Raw genomic sequence first — 18,789 nt, 5'->3', positions numbered from 1 at the left:
TTGTTAGTCTATAAGACCCATAAAGTCCACAGAGAGCTGTTTATCTCAGTTTCTGTATACTTAATCAAAATCTAGCAATTGCTTGCTATCTTCTGGGTATATTTCTATTCTTTCACAGATTATTATCCACTGAGTCTGACAGACCAATATCACTACTGGATGTAAAAGAGGATTTTTTAAAAAACTGTGACTGTGCCCAGAAATAATACCAGCCTGTTTTCTTATGAGGCAAGAGCTCTATTAACTGAGCTATAGAGACCAGTGCTGCCAACCCAACATGTAAATGTGTACAATGGAGAGCCAAGATGAGTAATATTTAGAAAAAATGTGTGTAGCCCTTAAAAACTATAATTAGCCCTAAATCTGATAATGGGTAATTGGACAGTACCGGCAATATCATGATCTAATAAATAAACTTTCTTTATGGACTATATAAAATAGAATCGACTAACAGAATCCAGGTATAAATCTCATATGACTCAGCCAGATAAAATTATATCTAACTCCCCGTATGAACTTCTGGGTCAACAAATAGATTAAATTGTTTAAGTACACTAAAAGAGTGCATGCTTGTTAAAATGCTTAAATAATAGAAATATAATATTGCTTACAATCCTCAGCAAAATACGTACAATGAACTAAAATGGGTAAGAATATGCATTTTTACGTAAGGCAGACCTGTAAATGGTTGGTGAAAAAATTGTCGGGAACTTTTTGAATATGCGAAAATAGACACAACAGGACAAAAATATGGATTAATTACACAACACAGATATGACACGTCAATTGACTAGTCAAATCATGTCACTTTCCCCAAATTATTTATAATGAGGTCCTTATTTTATGGTACCAACAAAAAAATCCCAATTATTTGAGGGCCCTGGTCTGAGTTAGTTGTAAAATGAAAGGAAGAGAACAATTCCTACCCTTTTGAAGGATGTGTGTATCTCGTGCTTGACACGGGAAGCTGCGTATCTTCGCTCCTGTTTGTTTGTGTTAAATGTTTACGTTGATTCTTTCGTTTATTTGGATTAATTCTTATAGAGGAAGAAGAAGAAGAAGAAGAAGAAGAAGAAGAAGAAGAAGAAGAAGAAGAAGAAGAAGAAGAAGAAGAAGAAGAAGAAGAAGAAGAAGAAGAAGAAGAAGAAGAAGAAGAAGAAGAGGAGGAGGTGGTGGTGCAGTCGTGTGAGAGCTTTCGAAGAAAAATAATTATTTCGCATTATTTTCTTTCCGTTTCACATCCGGACGGAAACAATAAATTATAGAGAAAACGATATGAGAACCGGAGAAATGCATGTGTGTCGGTAGTAAAATAGAGAGATATCTTCCGCTAGGTTTCGACTCACTTCTGTGAGTGCGTTATTTACTGACTAGGTGTGTGTTCGACGACTCGCACGAACTTCGCGACCGACCCTCTCTCACTGGCTGTGGCACAGTAGCCAGGCAGTGAATACATCCACGTCTAGCGGAGTGTGTAGGTGGCATGATAATATTATAGCTGAAAGACGTTTTGTTTTGTCTTTGATGCGACAAATAATTTTTTTTTTTTTTTTTTTTTTACGTCGGCATTTGAAACGGAATCAAATCTGATTTTTTCGAGGAGTGAAATAAAAGTCTTTTATTTTCTTTTTTATTGGTTCTGTTCTTTGACGTTACAAATTTTATTTTTACTATTAATTTTTTAAAAAATATTAGCACTTATAGAGCAAAATCGTACTGTCGGAAATCCGACAATAGACGGAAGATTTACAGGCCTGGTAAGGTTGGCACCAAAGAGAGACCATAACTGAGTACAAGCACAGGCCATTTAATTGGACAAATGCTGTTCAATTAACATCCCTCAAGTTAAATGGAACAAACTGTGTCTGCCTAACAAAACAAGGATAACGCATTTAAAAAGAGCGATTAAAAAGGGGGGAAAAAATTTTCCCCACAATTAAAAAGTTATTTAAGCTGTTCAAACTGCAGATTCAGCAAAAGCCCATTGACCCACACCAAACAGGAGTTTTAAATGATGCGGCCAAAAACAAAACAAAAAACAAGATTGTATTTATATAGCACTTATCCATGGTAAACGTCAAATTCCAAGCACTTAAATTAATTTTTTAAACTCCTGATGGTGGATAAGCCATGCAGCCTGATAAGTACTAGTAAATCTTAAGACATCCAAATATTTCAATTGGACAAGGCAAATGTGTGCAAAATGCTTTACTAAGGACATACTATGGCAGTGTAGTGTCTAATCCTCAATTCAAAACCCTCTGACCAAATCTATGTTGTGTCGTGAGTCTAGAATCGAACCAATACAACACAGTAATACCAAAGGTGATATAAAAATACAGAGGAGAAAAGAAGCATCCTTTTTTAAAATCTGCAATCTCCCACTGTGCCATACACAACATTCAAAATGATTCTCTTGCAACAGTGTGCGCTATCCTATTAATTGTATCTCTGTCAATCTACTACCCACTACCCAAATAGCATAGTTATAAGTACACTTTACATCACCACTTACACTGTAGTTCTCACTAAACATATCCTCTGTGTCAGCAAACATGTCCACTCCTCCCCTCCTTGAGCCTTGCTTGGAAGAATCTATAAAAAAATAAAAGCATTTTTTATTTGAAAATCCCTTGCAAACACTTTAAGGTAGTTTTAGCACCACCGGGGAAAAAAGAGAGCAAATAATGCAGGAGTCAAAAAATTTTAAAGTTTATCTGCACTAAAAAGTGTCCAAGAAGAAGCAAAAGCTTCTTTGAACTTGTCTGCAAAATTCCATCCATTTCCTGGAAAGATAAAACGATGTAAAATATATCTGCCTTTAGCTGAATCCATTTCCAAGTTTCAAAGGAGACGACACCCAAAGCTTAGACTGTAGGAAGCATCTTAAATGCTTTAGCATTACTTTTGACTGAGATAATATTCATGTTCACAAAATAAAAAAAGAGAACAAGAAAATAAATAACAATGTAGAGATGATTTACATGCATTCTGCTTATAAAGACCCCAGATAGAGCCAAATGCTCAGATTTTAAAACTAGGATACTAATTTACATGGAGAATACAAATAGTATAGTATATACATAGCAAGGTTGTCAACCATTGTAAAGCCCACAAGCCCAGAAAGATCAATGTTCCCTCACTGTAAGGCAAATTCCATTCACCATCATGTCATCTGAGTTCATTCTTTGCATGATTTAGAATTTAAAAGTCTAATAGACTCATTAAATGTATTATAAGTAGTATGAGGACAAAGCAAACAAACAAACCTTCTTCTGTCTTATCAACTCCATCTCCAGAGTGTTGTTCTTGATCTTCCTTCTTCCTGTCTTCCCTGTCAGACTTGGCACTCTCATCACCGCTGGAGCTACATGGGGGGAAAAACAATTGCATTTAATACAAAAATCTTCAATCTTGCTTCAAAGATCACCTAAATTTATCTTCGAGCAACTATAAGTCTATTTTTATAAAAATCTTAATTTTCATGACATGACTAAACCAACCCTTGGAGATTACTTTGATTTTGCAAACTTAAAACTAACAAAATAAAAGAAAATCGTCAATTTTAATGGAATAGCCAAAATCTGAATTACAAGAGAACTTAACTCAATGTTATTTCATAACGATGTGCAAGGTTTTCTCTGCTTGCTCAACAAATCACAAAATGAGACGACCTTATCTTTACCTGCTACTGCCACTTGAGCTGCTGCTTGCACTATCACTACGACCTCTTCTCCTACGATGGTCCCTTTCCCCATCCTGACTTCTACTTCGCTTCCTGTCCCGACTGCTGTCACTTGACACGGACCTATCTCTTGAATTTCTGTCCCGACTCCTTGACCTTCTTTGATTGTCATTCCTTCTCCCTACACTGGAACTACTGGCACGACTTAAGCTGCGACGACTGCGAGAATCAGGACTTGCACTCTTGTCCCTGAAAATTTTAAAAAGTAAAAATGTCAATTCAAAATAAAATCTTATTCACTTTGAAAATGCAAGAGGGACGTTTAAAACTTGCCAAATATTCAAGGTCATTAGATATCATGACTATTTGATCTCAAAATCATCATAAGGATTTTTTTTAACAACTAAAACTGTCACTTCTCTTGTTAATCCCTCATAAAAAAAATTTATAATTAAAAAAACAAAACAAAAACAATGTGCTGTATGTCAAACAGAACCGAAATAAAGGACTTAAGAAAGAAGACCCAATCCTGGCTTGACAGCATGAAAAAAGGTGTGTGATGAAATAATTCACTACTTGAAAAAAATAAAAAAATCAAGTTCAAACTTGATAAAAAAAAAAAAGTAACATCACTTCAATAAAAAGAAGTCAGCTGGTTCACTTGGATGGGGTGGATTGATCCATTTCCATGACAAGAATTTTTCTATAAGACACCCGTATTCGATTCATCATGAATTTATAATTTACAACAACAACAAAAATAAAAATAATAATCATTAAATACCTGTTATATTCTTTGCCATTGATGACTGCACCACGGCTATCATAGTCTTCCCCATACAAATCAATCATTTCCTCACGTTGCCTCTTCAAGACCTCGGCCTTCTCTGGATCCATCTCCTCAGCTACATCTTCTACCTGTTGATGTGCCGGCTGTTGATCTTGGCTTTCCTCCCCTTGGACTCCAGGAGAAGGCATTGCTATTGATTGGAGCTCTGTCATTTTTTCTACTTCTGTTGGATTAGTCTGTTGTAAATTCTGACAACATAAAAAAGAATTATTGTTTCTATCAATTTTTAAAGAAAAAAAGATGAGATAAAAATCTGGAAAGCTTGCATAATACACATAATCAAGGGGGAAAAAAAAAAAGGAGAAAAATGCAGGAAAAAATTATGCACCCTGTTAATGTCAGAGTTGTATTTTGCATCAGCGCCTGCTCCCTGCTTATATTTTGTCACTCAACCCAAAACAATGGCATAAGGTCAGTAGTACCTTACAAACCGAGTTAAACATAAAATGATAGAAAATTGCAGTTTAATATTTGATACAAAGTAAGCCTATTGTTAAGACTCGCCTTCCTATATATTATTTCATGAAAATTGGGAAGCTATCAAGTCTCACACAAACATCAGGATGAAATCTATATTGAAAAAGGAGACACTCGCTAGGAAAAGAGATTTACATGAAAAAGCCACATTAAAATAGGCTACCTGCAATAACAATTGTCTTTCTTTTCGTCTTCTTTCAATGATTGCATCAGCATCTTCATCATCTGACATTTCCAGATCCAACCTGAAGAGGAATAGAAAAAAAATTTCTATTCAAAGACAAGTGGTTAGCTACAAATAAAAAAGGAGACAGAATTGGAAGAAAGAAACATATCGGACAAATATGACCTGAAATTTCAACTTTGTCAACATATCTTAGAATTTTGTCATCCTCAATTATTTTTTTAAAAGTAATGGTGATAAACTATTATAACCAAATTAAAATTCTGTAAAAGTAAAGAGTAACAAACCCACAACAGCGGATGTGTATGCCAGATTTTGACCATAACAAAACTAGAGATATTGATTCACATTTTTAACTTGTCATAAAACTGAACGCTGTATAAATAAAATGACAACCCATTGTTTACCATCAGACTAGAGGATTCACCTCTTTCATTCAAAATCATCCCTCTAATGCTACAAATATAGATCAGCTACTGACACCGAGCCTGAGGGCAACAGCGCCAATTTTACACAAATTTTGACGTCAAATTAGAGAACGATAAATGAAATAACGATACTGCAATGGCATAAATTTAAATTATCTAATGTAATAAACTAAGTCACATTTATGTATTGAAAATAAATAAATATTTACAAATTACACAGACTGCTTGTGCAGTTTAGTTGGACACTGAAATAAGAACAATTACTTACTCTTCATCATCAGACTCTTCAGCATTCAAAGCCAGACCCTCCGACAGACTACCCTTAAATTTGTCCTCAGGTTCCTTGGACTCATCCTCCTTGCCTCTCCTATCTCTGTCTGATGACCTGTCTCTGCGACCTCTATCTCTGTCGAATTCTCTTTGTCTATTAAATTAATGGATAGAATTTCAAAAACTTTTTTTTTAATCCAAAAGAGGTAAATTATCAGTCTGGAACTAGTAACCTGACAAAAACACTATGACATGGATAATGGCATAAAATCGTATATTCCAAAACACATAAACAACATATTTTTCTGTTTTTAAAAACGCACTGAAAGATAATTTAATTTATTTTTATTAAATACTTGCTGACTATCTGAAAACAATTCATAAATCTTATTTTCAAAATTATGACAAAAAAGTTTACATATCTTTAATCACGAGAAAACAGTGATGGGTAAGTTTAGAGAGAGAGAAAGAGATAGAGAGAGAAAGAGAGAGAGAACGAGAGAGAGAGAGAGAGAGAGAGAGAGAAAGAGAGAGAGAGAGAGAGAGAGAGAGAGAGAGAGAGAGAGAGACTAAACCCAATTACTTATTCTAAAAACTTCTTTAGCATTTACCTTCTTGCAACAAAAGGACTAGGTGTTCTTCTCCTCCCTCCTCTAGGATCCTCCCGCATGCCTCCTCCTCTCCTGTTGTCCTCCCTTCCTCTTTCAGCTGGTCTTCCATCATCCCTGTCCATCCTCCTCACGTCTTCCCTTCCCCTTCCTCTATCAACAGGCCGACCCTCTTCCCTTCTACCTCTCTCCAAAGATCTCCATTCCCTTTCCCTTTCAATATCTCTAATCCGTTCATCCCTGCGATTTCGCCTCGCCTCTTCTTCTCTCTTTTCATCTTCTCGTCTCCTCATCTCATCTTCTCTCCTTCTGTCTTCAACACTTGGGACACGCCTCCTATCATCTTCGTTATTTCGTATGCTTTCTGACCGATAACTCTCACTGTCCCGCTTCTTTCTCCCATCATCGCGAGTGATATATAAATCCTTCTCCTTACTTGGTGTCCTTTTAGACCTGGCAGAATTGATAAATGAGCAACCAATCAATAAAATGCAAAGATTAATTATGACAGTAAAAAATCAAGAAACATGAGTGATGCATAAAAAAAAAAATATATAGTTTGACTGATAATTTAATCATAAAAACATCACCCTATGCCATATAAAGTAACATGTAGCAAATATCTGGAAACGAAATCTGCTTGTTTGAACCCTTCATATAGAAAAATTAATCCTTGTATACTTTCACCATATTAAGATCCAGCATCCCAGTCACTGATAGTAGGAAAGGGGGGAGGGGTCACGGAAAAAAAAAAATATATCATGTTTCTCTATTATCATAATTAATTTATCTCAACGGTTTATCCCTTCACCAAATGATAATTTGCCAATGAAATGTGAAAAAAATTTAAAAATTATGAAAGAGATGTAAGGATTAGTATTGATAATGTCCAAAACTTAAGATAAACTAATTGTGTGCACAATTATAGTAACTTGCCATTATAAAATCAGAACTTCTTTGTCTTTGAAGAATCCTCTTCATTAGAGAATACAAACTAAAGTTCACAATTTCATAAATAAACCCACACACTCCGAACTGAGAAAATAAGTGTTGAAAACTTATCCAAATTCAATTTTTTTCTGTAATGGTTTTGACCATAGTATCCCATCTTATGCAGTGCTGCGAACCCTAGCCCATATAAATGTGTGCAACGGAGAGTCAAAATGAGTACGATTTTGAAAAAATGCGTTTAAAAAAATTCTGCAAAAACGATAATCAGCACTAAATCTGAAAATGGGCAATTAGACCATACTTACAATAATATAAATGATATTTAAATTAATGAATAAGCTTATACTTTATAGATGATAAATGGTATCAACTTCCAGATCCATGTATAAATCAGACGGATCAAGAAACGGATATAGTGTTTAAGGACACAAAAAAAAGTGTATGAATGCTAAAAATGTTTAAATAATAGAAATTTAAGTATGCGTACAATCCTCAGCAAAATGTGCACAATGAATGAAAATGCGAAATAAATGTGGTTTTTTTACGTAAGGTTGGCACCACTGCTGATGAAATCATTGCTAAGGAAGAAAATGAATCAGATTTAAAGACAAAGAAGAATTTAGAATATTTATGTCCAATGAATGACACATTTTTGGGGTTCAACTTCTGGCACAGAGTGAAATGTGGATTTCAAAATTTCAAATAAAAATATGAATGCCTTTTTCATTTCTCTTTCCCATAAATATTACAATAACCATCCTCACCTTTTCTTGTCTTTCACTCTAGACTTCTTGTCAAGAGATGGAAGACCGTGTGATTTCTCTTCCACTATCGTGACATCTGGATCCTCCCGTTTTCTCCTTGAAGAGGACTTTGACTGTTTTTCTTTACTCCTCCGATGCAAAGAAGAATTCATCTTGTCATAAACATCGTCATCATCTATGCTAATGACTTCCACATCTGGTGCTGGTATTACCTGACCATCTTCTTGATCACTGTCTATAATTTCAAACACTCGATTTTCTTTATTATTTTCATTACTTCTTCTCTTTTCCTGACTACTACTACCAACACCACCACTAGACTTAACCATATCGTATTCTAACTTGTCTGCTCTCCTCCTCCTTTCTTCCATCAGTCTGACATCTTTATCATCCCCCCGTTTTCTCTCGTCCATATATTTCACACTACTCGATTCAGCCACACTATTCACCCTCAGCCTGTCCCTCTCTTTCGATACAGTTCTTCTTTTATTGCCATCCACCTCTGGGCCGAGTCGAGCAGCTAAAGATGGGGTTAATTTTGCTGTTGTTGATGTGTGAACATCAACTTTGTCTAAAAGTTCTAAGCCTTCATCTAAGATATCCTGACTTCCTGTGGCTTCTCGACGTTGCACGATGCCCACCTCATGACCATGTATTCTTTCACGACCCATTCCATTTTGATGTATCTCTTTAGCATAAAGTTTCTTTTCATGAGCAGCTCTCACCCTAAGATTTTCATGTTCTACCTCGCCTTCTTCTTCTGAATCACTGATATAACCCTGTGAAGCAAAAAAAATTTTTAAAAGGATTAAAATCAAAGGGAAGAAACTCAATGTATGCCACAAAGTTTCAAATAACTTACAAGGTTGAAAATCCAAAAAGTCTGCAGATTTCAGACTAAAACTTGTGCCCTCAGTCAAACCTAAACATTATCAAATGGAATGTTTGCAACACCTCATTGCTTCAATTATCCCTAATGCAGGTCATATGGAACTTATGTTATTCTCCTAGTTTTCTACTCGCCCTCTCAAAATATCTGTTTCTGTCTTAAGAAGCATATAAACTGATTAAAGTGGGGTATTATACGTAATATAACATAATCCAGGGACAGGAAGTATGATCTCTTACACATTTTATTAATGCAGCTCAATATATAGCAATAGGAGACTCGGCACCATCCAGTCAGTATACTACTAACAATAACCTGAAAAGGAAATATGATGTACATAAAAAAAAAAAAAAAATTTTAAGTACCATACAACCAACAGACAAAGCACTTTTTTTTTCCTTTTGGCCACACATTTACACTTCAAATATCAATTACCTTGTTGTCACATAACAATGATTCACCTTTATTTTATTAAAGTTTTATTTTAGTAATACAAATATTAGAACAGAGTTCATCTCACCCCAGTTATAATAATAATAATAATAATATATAATAATAATAATAATAATAATAATAATAATAATAATAATAATAATAATAATAATAATAATAATAATAATAATAATATATACTTTATTCATCCAAAAAAATGGAAATTCGTTTACAGACGTGGCATGCATAAAAGTGATTCAAAAATGACCTTATATATTAATTCAATAAGAGGTAGGTTTAGAAAAACGTTACTAATATTAGATAATCTTTCCTTTCATAGGCTTTTCTTTGAATTTATTTCAAATTAGTGACGACTTTTAGTTCAACCTTTTGTCAAGTAGCCACTTATTATAAAAGCTGATTGATTTAATCTTCATTACTCATTTCTCTCAAAAACTTATGTCTGATGGCCACACTATTTTTCTTCTCTTATTATCTTTATTTTCAAGATTTATATCTTACTCTTGGCACTTTGTCGATCACTTCACTAATTTTGATTTCCGCTGTCAAGATGCCGGAGCTTCCTTTATCACCTTTGACAGTTGAAGTACTGTCAAGAATTCATCGAGCCCGGGTCGTGATGGAAAAGCATTGCAAGTGGTCTCAGACTGGAAGTGGAAACCCACAAGTCTGTATGCAATATCTAATATTATCATCATCTCAGCAAGATCGCATAAGTTACATAATATTATCATATTCTCATTTGTAACTGTGATCATATCAGCTAGAACAACTCGTCATTTGTTCTTTTTTAAAGTAACTAGTAAATTCTAGGGGCCTTATTTACCACATCTATATTTTATCAATGTAGTCGAGTTAGCTCATGAGCGCTCATCAGACCATGACATTTGGAGGGGATACCCTTATGGAGTTCCACTTCCAGTCTGAAAGTACTTGCATTGCTTTTCCGTCACGACCAGGGCTTGATGAATTATTGACAGTACTTCAACTGACAAAGGTGATAAAGGAAGCTCTGGCATCTTGATGTCGGAAATCAAAATTAGTGAAGTTATAAAGTGCCAAGAGTAAAATATAAATCTCGAAAATAAAGATAATGTGAGAAGTGGAATAGTGTGGCCATCAGGCATAAGTTCTTGAGAGAAGTGAGTAAAGAAGATTATATCAAAATTAGTGAAGTGATCCACAAAGTCCTGAGAGTAAGAAGATATAAATCTTGAAATTTGAAAATATAGATAATATGAGGAGTGGAAGAGTGTGGCCGTCAGGCATAAGTTCTTGAGAGAAGTGAGTATTAAAAGAAAAGTATTCAATAATTTGAAATAAATTCAAAGAGAAGGCTATTAAAGGAATGATAATCTAATATTAGAAAGTTTTTCTAAGTCTACCGAAATGTAACTTGAGTGAGATGAACTCCATTCTCATGTTTGGTTTATTAAAATAAAACTTTAATAAAATAAAGGCAAATCATTGTTATGTGACACTTGTCACTTCTTTGATGTCTCAGTTTTGATCTTTATGACAAGTTAAAATTACCTTGGCAATGAGATCAATAGCTCCAAAAGTAGCTCCTCCAGGGTGACCACTCAGTGCAGCTTTCAGTGCATTTCGAGCTGCTTCCAGTTGCATCAGCTCTGGGTCTACAATTTCACTTCTTGATTTCTTGGGGTCACTGATCAGCTCTATGTCGCTGTCTGATGATGATCGTTTACGCTTCTTGTGTTTGTGAGACTTCTCCCCATGCTTGTGCTTGCTCTTATGTTTATGTTTGTGTTTGTGCTTGTGTTTCTTTTTATCCTTTTTGTGAGATTTTTCATCATTCCTGAGAGAAAATCATAATAAATATTACTTTTCAAAACCCTCATATAGCAGTTTAACAAAAAAAAAGTAATGCCCTTTGATTTTGAATACTGTTATCAAATTTAAAAAGAAAGTCTTTGATCAATACAATGCAAATAAAGAGTAAATTCATTGCAGAGGTAAGACCATTAAAAAATCTATAATTGCCAATTTTGCAGATGGGCGATTTGAATTCATAATTCATGACAGTGGTGGTATAGGGACTGTCGTATTAAGCAGAATGATACAGAAAAAAAAAGAATCATGTCAAGTAATTTTAAATGATCAGAAACCGTTTATAGTAATTTCAGTAAGAATTATTACAGTCCACAGTCTCATATTCCTAATAAATTCAATTTCATGATTTAAATCATCACCCAAAAATACCTGTTTGAGGCAATGGGTCATATTCGGTCCAGCACCGTGCTGCAGATTAATTAATTGTGTAGCGATGTCATCCTGTGGTATGACACTTGCCTTCGGATTAGATGGTCTGGGGATAGAGTCCCACTCTCAGAAGCGCATTGATGAGTCCTTGGAAAAGGCTCTTTACTCATTCTCTCATCCTACCCAGGTCTAACATAAGTACCTGAGTGGGAGACCTTCCATAAGCTACTACATCCCAAGTCTTCTTCCGATTTGTATTTTCACCGTTGATCTTTTGTCATGTGTTTATTTATTCAATTTGTCATCATATAGAAGCATTTTAAAGTCTATAGTCTCTCTCTCTCTCTCTCTCTCTCTCTCTCTCTCTCTCTCTCTCTCTCTCTTCTCTCTCTCTCTCTCTCTCTCTCTCTTCTCTCTCTCTCTCTCTCTCTCTCTCTCTCTCTCTTGGTTCCTTTCTATTTTCTAGCAAATTGTCATATTCGTACCCACTCCAATCTCAAAAAGTGTCTAAAAAGAATAAATAATTAAAAAGCAAACAAACAGAAATATTCAGAGAGCGACCAATTGGTCAGATAGAGGAGAAAAAAACAAACAATAATATTTTTTTTTATAAAAACAATTTTAAGATTTAAGAAATTCATGCTCAGAAACGGAACAAAAGGCCAAACAAAAAGAAGAAAAGAATAGACTTGCACAAAAAAAAAAAAGAGGTGGGGGGGAGGATGGATGGGAAATTTATCCCTTGCAGCGTTCTGTAAAAAGAAGACGGAATTTTAAAAAAATTAAAAAAAAAAAAAAAGTGGCGGAACCAGGATTCGAACCCACAACATCGATTCTGGTAAAACTTCCAGGGCAGACGAGACTAAACCATTCGGCCATGACACCCACTTCGACTCGACGCATATTGTGTATATGTAGACGTCGAGTAACAACTGATTTAATGTTGGTTAATTTTATGTTTTTATATAGATATTTTACTTTCCTTATTTCTATGTGCATTTGGAAACATAATTCATAATAATTGGATAATTCTTTAAAAGTGAAAGAGCGGAGTTTCAAATATGTGTCTGGGGATAACGAATTTTCATTATCCCCAGACAGGTGTCTGGGGATAACCACAGCGAATTGAATACGAGTACGAGTCTCGCAATCCAGGAAAACAAACGAATTGACAAAAAATGAGGACCAGGAACTGATCGTTATGATTGAACTCGAACAGCGAGACTGGATCATAATTTATCTCTGGTTGAGACAGCAGACCTTGTCATTTTCACTTAGAGACCAATGACAGTCACTCAACTCAACTCGAGAATCATATTTGAATTTGCAATGGGACACTGGACTGGACTGGGCTGAAAATGAGAGAAGTTGCATAGTGATGTGATAGTGATAGTGGATACTGATGAACTGCATTGCTTTCTTGAATTTGAAAATGTCACACTATTCTAAAATCGAACCCCTCGTATGAAAAGAGCTTTGTACAAAGTACAAATGTTGTAGTGTCGTATGAATAATTGAAATAATTGGGTATCAGTACCTTGATTTCATTTTGACAGCGTCGTGTTCATAACGACTGAGTCGGTCGTAGTCATCCATCTTGGATTCAATTCTCCTTCGGCAATTAATCGACAAACAGGAAAGGTATATATCGATATTGGGAGTGTCTCGAGAGTGATTGCTGAGAAAATATGGCATGCCCTCGGCGTGCTCAAAGTATACTTCGCCCCTCCCTCCTCCCTTACCCCTTCGCAAAAACCAAACCTAATGCACACGAATAAGACAAAGATAAATGTGTGTGCATTAAGAATTCCCTCCCCAGATATAAACCACAAGCGCCACTTTTGTATTTTACATTCTTAGATAAGCCGTCACTGTGTAAAGTCCTACTCATTTGGGTGTGGTAATGTGTGTACTAAAGTGTCTTGGCCGCGGACACAACACTAAGGCCAGAGTTTTGAAATCATTGTTACTAACCAGGTTACTGATCGTAATCGACATTTCTTTTTTCTTTTGTCTTTACTATATGGGACAACTGATGTGCACATATTTACATTGATAACCTAAATTGTTATGGGCTCTTTGTTTCAACGGAAGTACTCTCAAACCAACGCAAAAGGTTGTCCATTACAACAATGTTAAATCAATCTCTCATCTTGCGTTCGATTATTAGACCTGAAAGTATGAGCACATCGGGGACAACGTATCCCTTGGACCTATGTTCTTATGATGTGACACTCGCCCTCGCCTTTAGATCCTGTTCGTATCTCTCTTTGCCTTAGGGAAGGCCCACATGTCGGCTTGGGATCCCATGTAAAGCGCTTTGAGCGATTAAAAGCTCAAAACCTCAAGTTAGCCATCGGTGCCATGTATAATTTGTCGTCTTATATGCGTTATAAATAGACCGAAGACGAAAGAATCACTTTATATATTAAGTCATTTAGATGTTATCTCATTGATCCTGAGTTTATCCATATTTCTGTAGCGGTTAACAAACAATAATGACAACTTGTTAACCTTTGGTTATGACACTAGTCTAAGGATACTTACAACTAATCTTCCAAAGGAAAATACTTTATTCACAATTACTTACTTATCTTCTTTGCGCTTCCTGAGCATATAAGGACGACACAATAGATCTCCTACCATCATGGTCTGCTGCTGCCATCTTTGACATCTGTCCCTACGTCGACTTCTGACCCTTCTTCATATTTACGCTCCGGTGTCCCACTCCACTCCAAGAGAAGAAGGTGGAAGTGGACTGGCCGTGTCCTCAGGATGAACGTGATGCTATACCAAGGAACGCCCTCTGATGGACCCCATCTTGCAAAAACGTTGCAAGATGGGGTCCATCAGAGGGCGTTCCTTGGTTTAGCATCACGTTCATCCTGAGGACACGGCCAGTCCACTTCCATCTTCTTCTCTTAACAAGAAGAGATACAGACTCTAGCCCAGTTCTTTTCAATAAGTCACTATTTGAGATAGTGTTTGGCCAGAATATCCTCGGTATTTTCCTCAAGCATTTGTTTTAGAAAGTGTCAAGCCTTTTAAATATGCCTTTTTTTTTTCAGCCTCAATGTTTTAGCACCATATTATAACAACAGAGGATCGTGATTCGTGGAGACAGCTGGCCGGCAACGTGCTCAAGAGTACAAGCCACGATGGATGATGATGAACACCACAGAGAGATTGTGTGATTTGAAAACACGAATCTTTGTTTTGGTCTGTTTCCTATTTTACTTCAAAAAACGTCCAAGAGACCCAAAGCCCCCGGGACTTTAGGGAGCCTCTCTACAATTTCAGCCTCTGAATTTCCATTTTTAGCGTTCTTGCTTGTGTGTGTGTGTGTGTGTGTGTGTGTGTGTATGTGTGTGTGTTTTGTTTTTAAAAAATATTTGTTGCTTTGTTTGTTTCGGGTTTTTTTTTTTCATTTCCGTTTGTTTGTTTCTGCTTTTGTTTTGTTTGTTTGGTTTGGTTTGTTTTTGCTTTTTTAAAATAGTTTTTAAAATGTTTATTTGGAGGGGGGGGGGTATTTTTTGTTTTGTTTTGTTTTCTTACGTTTTTAAAAATTATCCGTTGCGCATCGAGAGAAATAAGTATGGAATACGCAATCGGACTACTGTAGCCTAGGATCAGAGAACGTTAGCTGCTAGGACTGAATCATTTAATTAGTTTTTGAAGAAAGAATTCTTGAAGATAAGGAGGAGCAGCAAGACGAGAAAGACGATATATCGTGCTATATCGATATTGATAATTAGTAAATCGCTCTACACGAAAAACCATATTGAAGTTCCACGTAAATTTGAATACAAAATGCTTATTTTTCCAATGCTCAAGAAATTAAATAAAAATTTTTTAAAATAATAATAAATAAATGAGGTGAAAACAACGATGGTAGCCATGAATGAATAAGTCAAAACCATTGATTTCTATACAAACAAAAGATGACACTGTAATCTGAAAAAAAATGTCAATGGTAGTGATATAACTTTTTCAGACGAAACATTGAAAGATATATATAAGAAATGGTCAAAAGAAAACTCCTGAGTTTTTTTTTTGGGGGGGGGGTTGTTGTTGGTTTTGTTGGGGGGGGTTTTTTGGTGGGGGGGGGGGGGGAACTGTTTGTTTATAAGGATACTACGGTGCTTACCACACTTTTGTCCTAATGCAACTGTTGCTGCTCTAATGAATAAATATTGACGTCTTTAGTGTTTCATTTCATCGTGTGTTGTTGACAAAGGAGAAACCCGAAACGTTCATATCAGCTGTCTTCGTTTATTAAATTGAAGCTACCATTCTTTTTGTCTATTACAATTTATTTCAGGGTCAGTTTAAAAAATAAACTCTCAAAGATTCCCTCACCTGACCGTGTCCCTCCCAGCAAAAGACTCAAGGCAGTTCCCATCACAAACAAGGAGCAGACCGGAAAACAGCCACTTTTTATTGGCTAATCGCCACTATCGTATTTAAGATGTAAGCAGTTATCGGATGAATCGAGAATAGAGAGAGACTGACGATATACGGGGTTTCCAGAAAACTGGCCGCGTAAAATGATAATATGAGAAAACAGTAAACATTGGCATTTCGGGGACAGAACGGACGCGTTGTTAGCAAACATTACATAAAAATAAATAAACAAAATGCTGTGAGGGTGTGATGAAAGTGTGTGAACTTCATGGTCGATCAACTTGGTCATCAATCCATCCAACTATCAATCTATTACACTTCTTCTTCTACTACTACTGCTACTACTACTACTACTACTACTACTACTACTACTACTACTACTACTACTACTTCTACTACTACCACCGCCACCACTACTACTACTACTACTACTACTACTACTACTACTATACTACTACACTACTAACTATACTACTAACTACTAACTCACTACTATCTACTACTACTACTACAACTACTACTACTACTACTACTACTACTACTCTACTACTACTATACTATACATACTACTACTACTACTACTACTACTACTAACTACTACTACTACACTATACTACTACTAACTACTACACATACTACTACTACACTAACTACACTACATACTACTACAACTAACTTCTACTACCACTACTTCTTCTATTACCACTACTATGACGACGACTACACCGATGAGAGAGAGAGAGAGAGAGAGAGAGAGAGAAAGAGAAAGAGAGAGAGAGAGAGAAGAGGGGGGGGGTAATTTTCTTTTTATATAAATTTTTTAACAAAAACATCCTACAGATGTCACAATGTAACTTTCGCCATATCCAAATACAGAAACACAATATCGCTAATGAAATTGGGTGGAATGCGCATGCGTGACGGAGGTGTATAAAAACGATCCGTTAAGATCCACCGTCAACGGAAGTGCATAAAAACACTACGTTTTCTGTTGCCCTCTCACCATAAATGACATAGAATTGTCTACATTGTTAGATCAAACGGATGGATGCCGCAATTTCGCACGTTCTTCCCATTTCACACATAATATCTACTATTACTAGGTATGTGTCATCATCAGTTAGAGAGACTGATCAGCAAGTTCAAAGAGGTGAGTTTCACTCTTTGTGTCTTCTCATTAATATGTGGAATGTCGGTTGATAGTTGTGTAGCATCAAATGTTGATCGTCTCCACAGAATTCACCAAAAATCAACGTAGGAGGAGTGTACCTACTGTTATTAGGCCGATTCCCGGTTGCTGGACAATACGATTTGTCATTTTATCAGCTAATATGCCTCAACAGTCGTAACGTCACTTCCCTCGTAATGACGCATGGTAACTTAATAACTGGCTCTAAACTATCGGAACAATGGTGGAGATTAAATATTTCTCCGACGAGCATAAAAACGTATCCAGAGGGGAAAAAACCCCATTATAAATCTGATCATGTTTTAACTTTTACACAATCTGATCACAAGATACATGAAAAGTTCTAGCCAGCATGAAGAATAAAAAGTACAGATTTTCTTTGTTTAGAACCACGATGGCCGCCGTTGCTGGGCGACGTGACATCAGACTATTGAATCCAATTGGGAGGGGCATAGAAAATATGGTCAATTGTAATTGGTTGATTGAAGAGTGTGTAGAGAGAGGGTATTTGTCAGGGGGGGGGGGGGGGGGGGGGGGGGGGGGGGGGGGGAATTAAAATGCTAGAAAAGAAGATGGGTACAAGTCACCAAGAAAGCATAATTATTTGCTCCTATACCATCAATGCCTATCGCCAGATATTTATTCACACCGACGACGGTTAGGGTTAATTTGTTCAAATGTGTTATAAAAAGATACTATCTTTGTGAGTTCCCAATCATTGTCACTAATTCTGTCGTTGACCACACTTAATACTGCTTGAGATAGAGATGAGAGTGAGAGAGGAAGATATATATATATATATATATATATATATATATATATATATATATATATATATATATATATATATATATATTGTGCTACACAATATTTGAATAATGACTTCACTACGTGTTGGCATGGTACTGTCATTGTTTGAAATCAACGGGTCCGAAATGTTGAAAGGAATTCCCACGTTCTCCTCACTTTTAATCCATTCCTCCTAATAACACCATTGTGTCATAAAACAGGTAGGGTACATGTCAAGAACAAGCAAGTCCGAATAGCAGGTTCAAAGAGACGAGTACGACTCATTAACTCACTCAACCCTAACACCGACTATATCCGTAGTATACCCGGGCTTACTTTTACCCCGTGCCTATTTATTACATTTTTCTGAGACAAAGTATAGACGTAGTATCAAAGCTAATGTTTTTAGTTTTTACATGTTAATGGTAGTTGAATGAAAATATTTATGTACATGCTCATTTTTTACACATTTTTTTTTTCAATTTTGAAGAGTGGCAAAAATCTCTAGGATTGAGTGAGTTAATATGCGTAGAGTCGATTAAAGGCGGTGTAAAATCAAAGAATTGTATGAACCGCTGTCGGTCCAGGGATGGTAAATTTAATTGGACACATGTCATAAATAATC

At 35.9% G+C, this 18,789-nt stretch overlaps 1 protein-coding gene across 2 annotated transcripts in view; it reads right to left on the bottom strand.

Annotated features, from left to right (window-relative positions):
- Positions 1 to 13,420, bottom strand: part of LOC144976906 (uncharacterized) — a 28,128-nt gene extending 14,708 nt beyond the window's left edge. For both annotated transcript variants that reach the window (XM_078921504.1, XM_078921505.1), the window contains exons 1-10: positions 13,320 to 13,420; positions 11,093 to 11,378; positions 8,218 to 8,996; positions 6,506 to 6,955; positions 5,893 to 6,048; positions 5,176 to 5,257; positions 4,470 to 4,723; positions 3,686 to 3,934; positions 3,270 to 3,367; positions 2,516 to 2,595 (exon numbers count right to left, since the gene is read on the bottom strand). In XM_078921504.1, the coding sequence (XP_078777630.1) occupies positions 2,516 to 2,595; positions 3,270 to 3,367; positions 3,686 to 3,934; positions 4,470 to 4,723; positions 5,176 to 5,257; positions 5,893 to 6,048; positions 6,506 to 6,955; positions 8,218 to 8,996; positions 11,093 to 11,378; positions 13,320 to 13,378 (2,493 nt within the window). In that variant the 5' untranslated portion in view covers positions 13,379 to 13,420. The remainder of the gene's footprint in view (positions 1 to 2,515; positions 2,596 to 3,269; positions 3,368 to 3,685; positions 3,935 to 4,469; positions 4,724 to 5,175; positions 5,258 to 5,892; positions 6,049 to 6,505; positions 6,956 to 8,217; positions 8,997 to 11,092; positions 11,379 to 13,319) is intronic.
- Positions 13,421 to 18,789: the final 5,369 nt, after the last annotated feature.

This window comes from Berghia stephanieae, chromosome 7, assembly GCF_034508935.2.
Source record: "Berghia stephanieae isolate SIO BIC M18660-M18661 chromosome 7, UCSD_Bste_1.3, whole genome shotgun sequence".
Taxonomy (NCBI): domain Eukaryota; kingdom Metazoa; phylum Mollusca; class Gastropoda; order Nudibranchia; family Aeolidiidae; genus Berghia; species Berghia stephanieae.
This window is presented reverse-complemented; position numbering and strand designations above follow the sequence as displayed.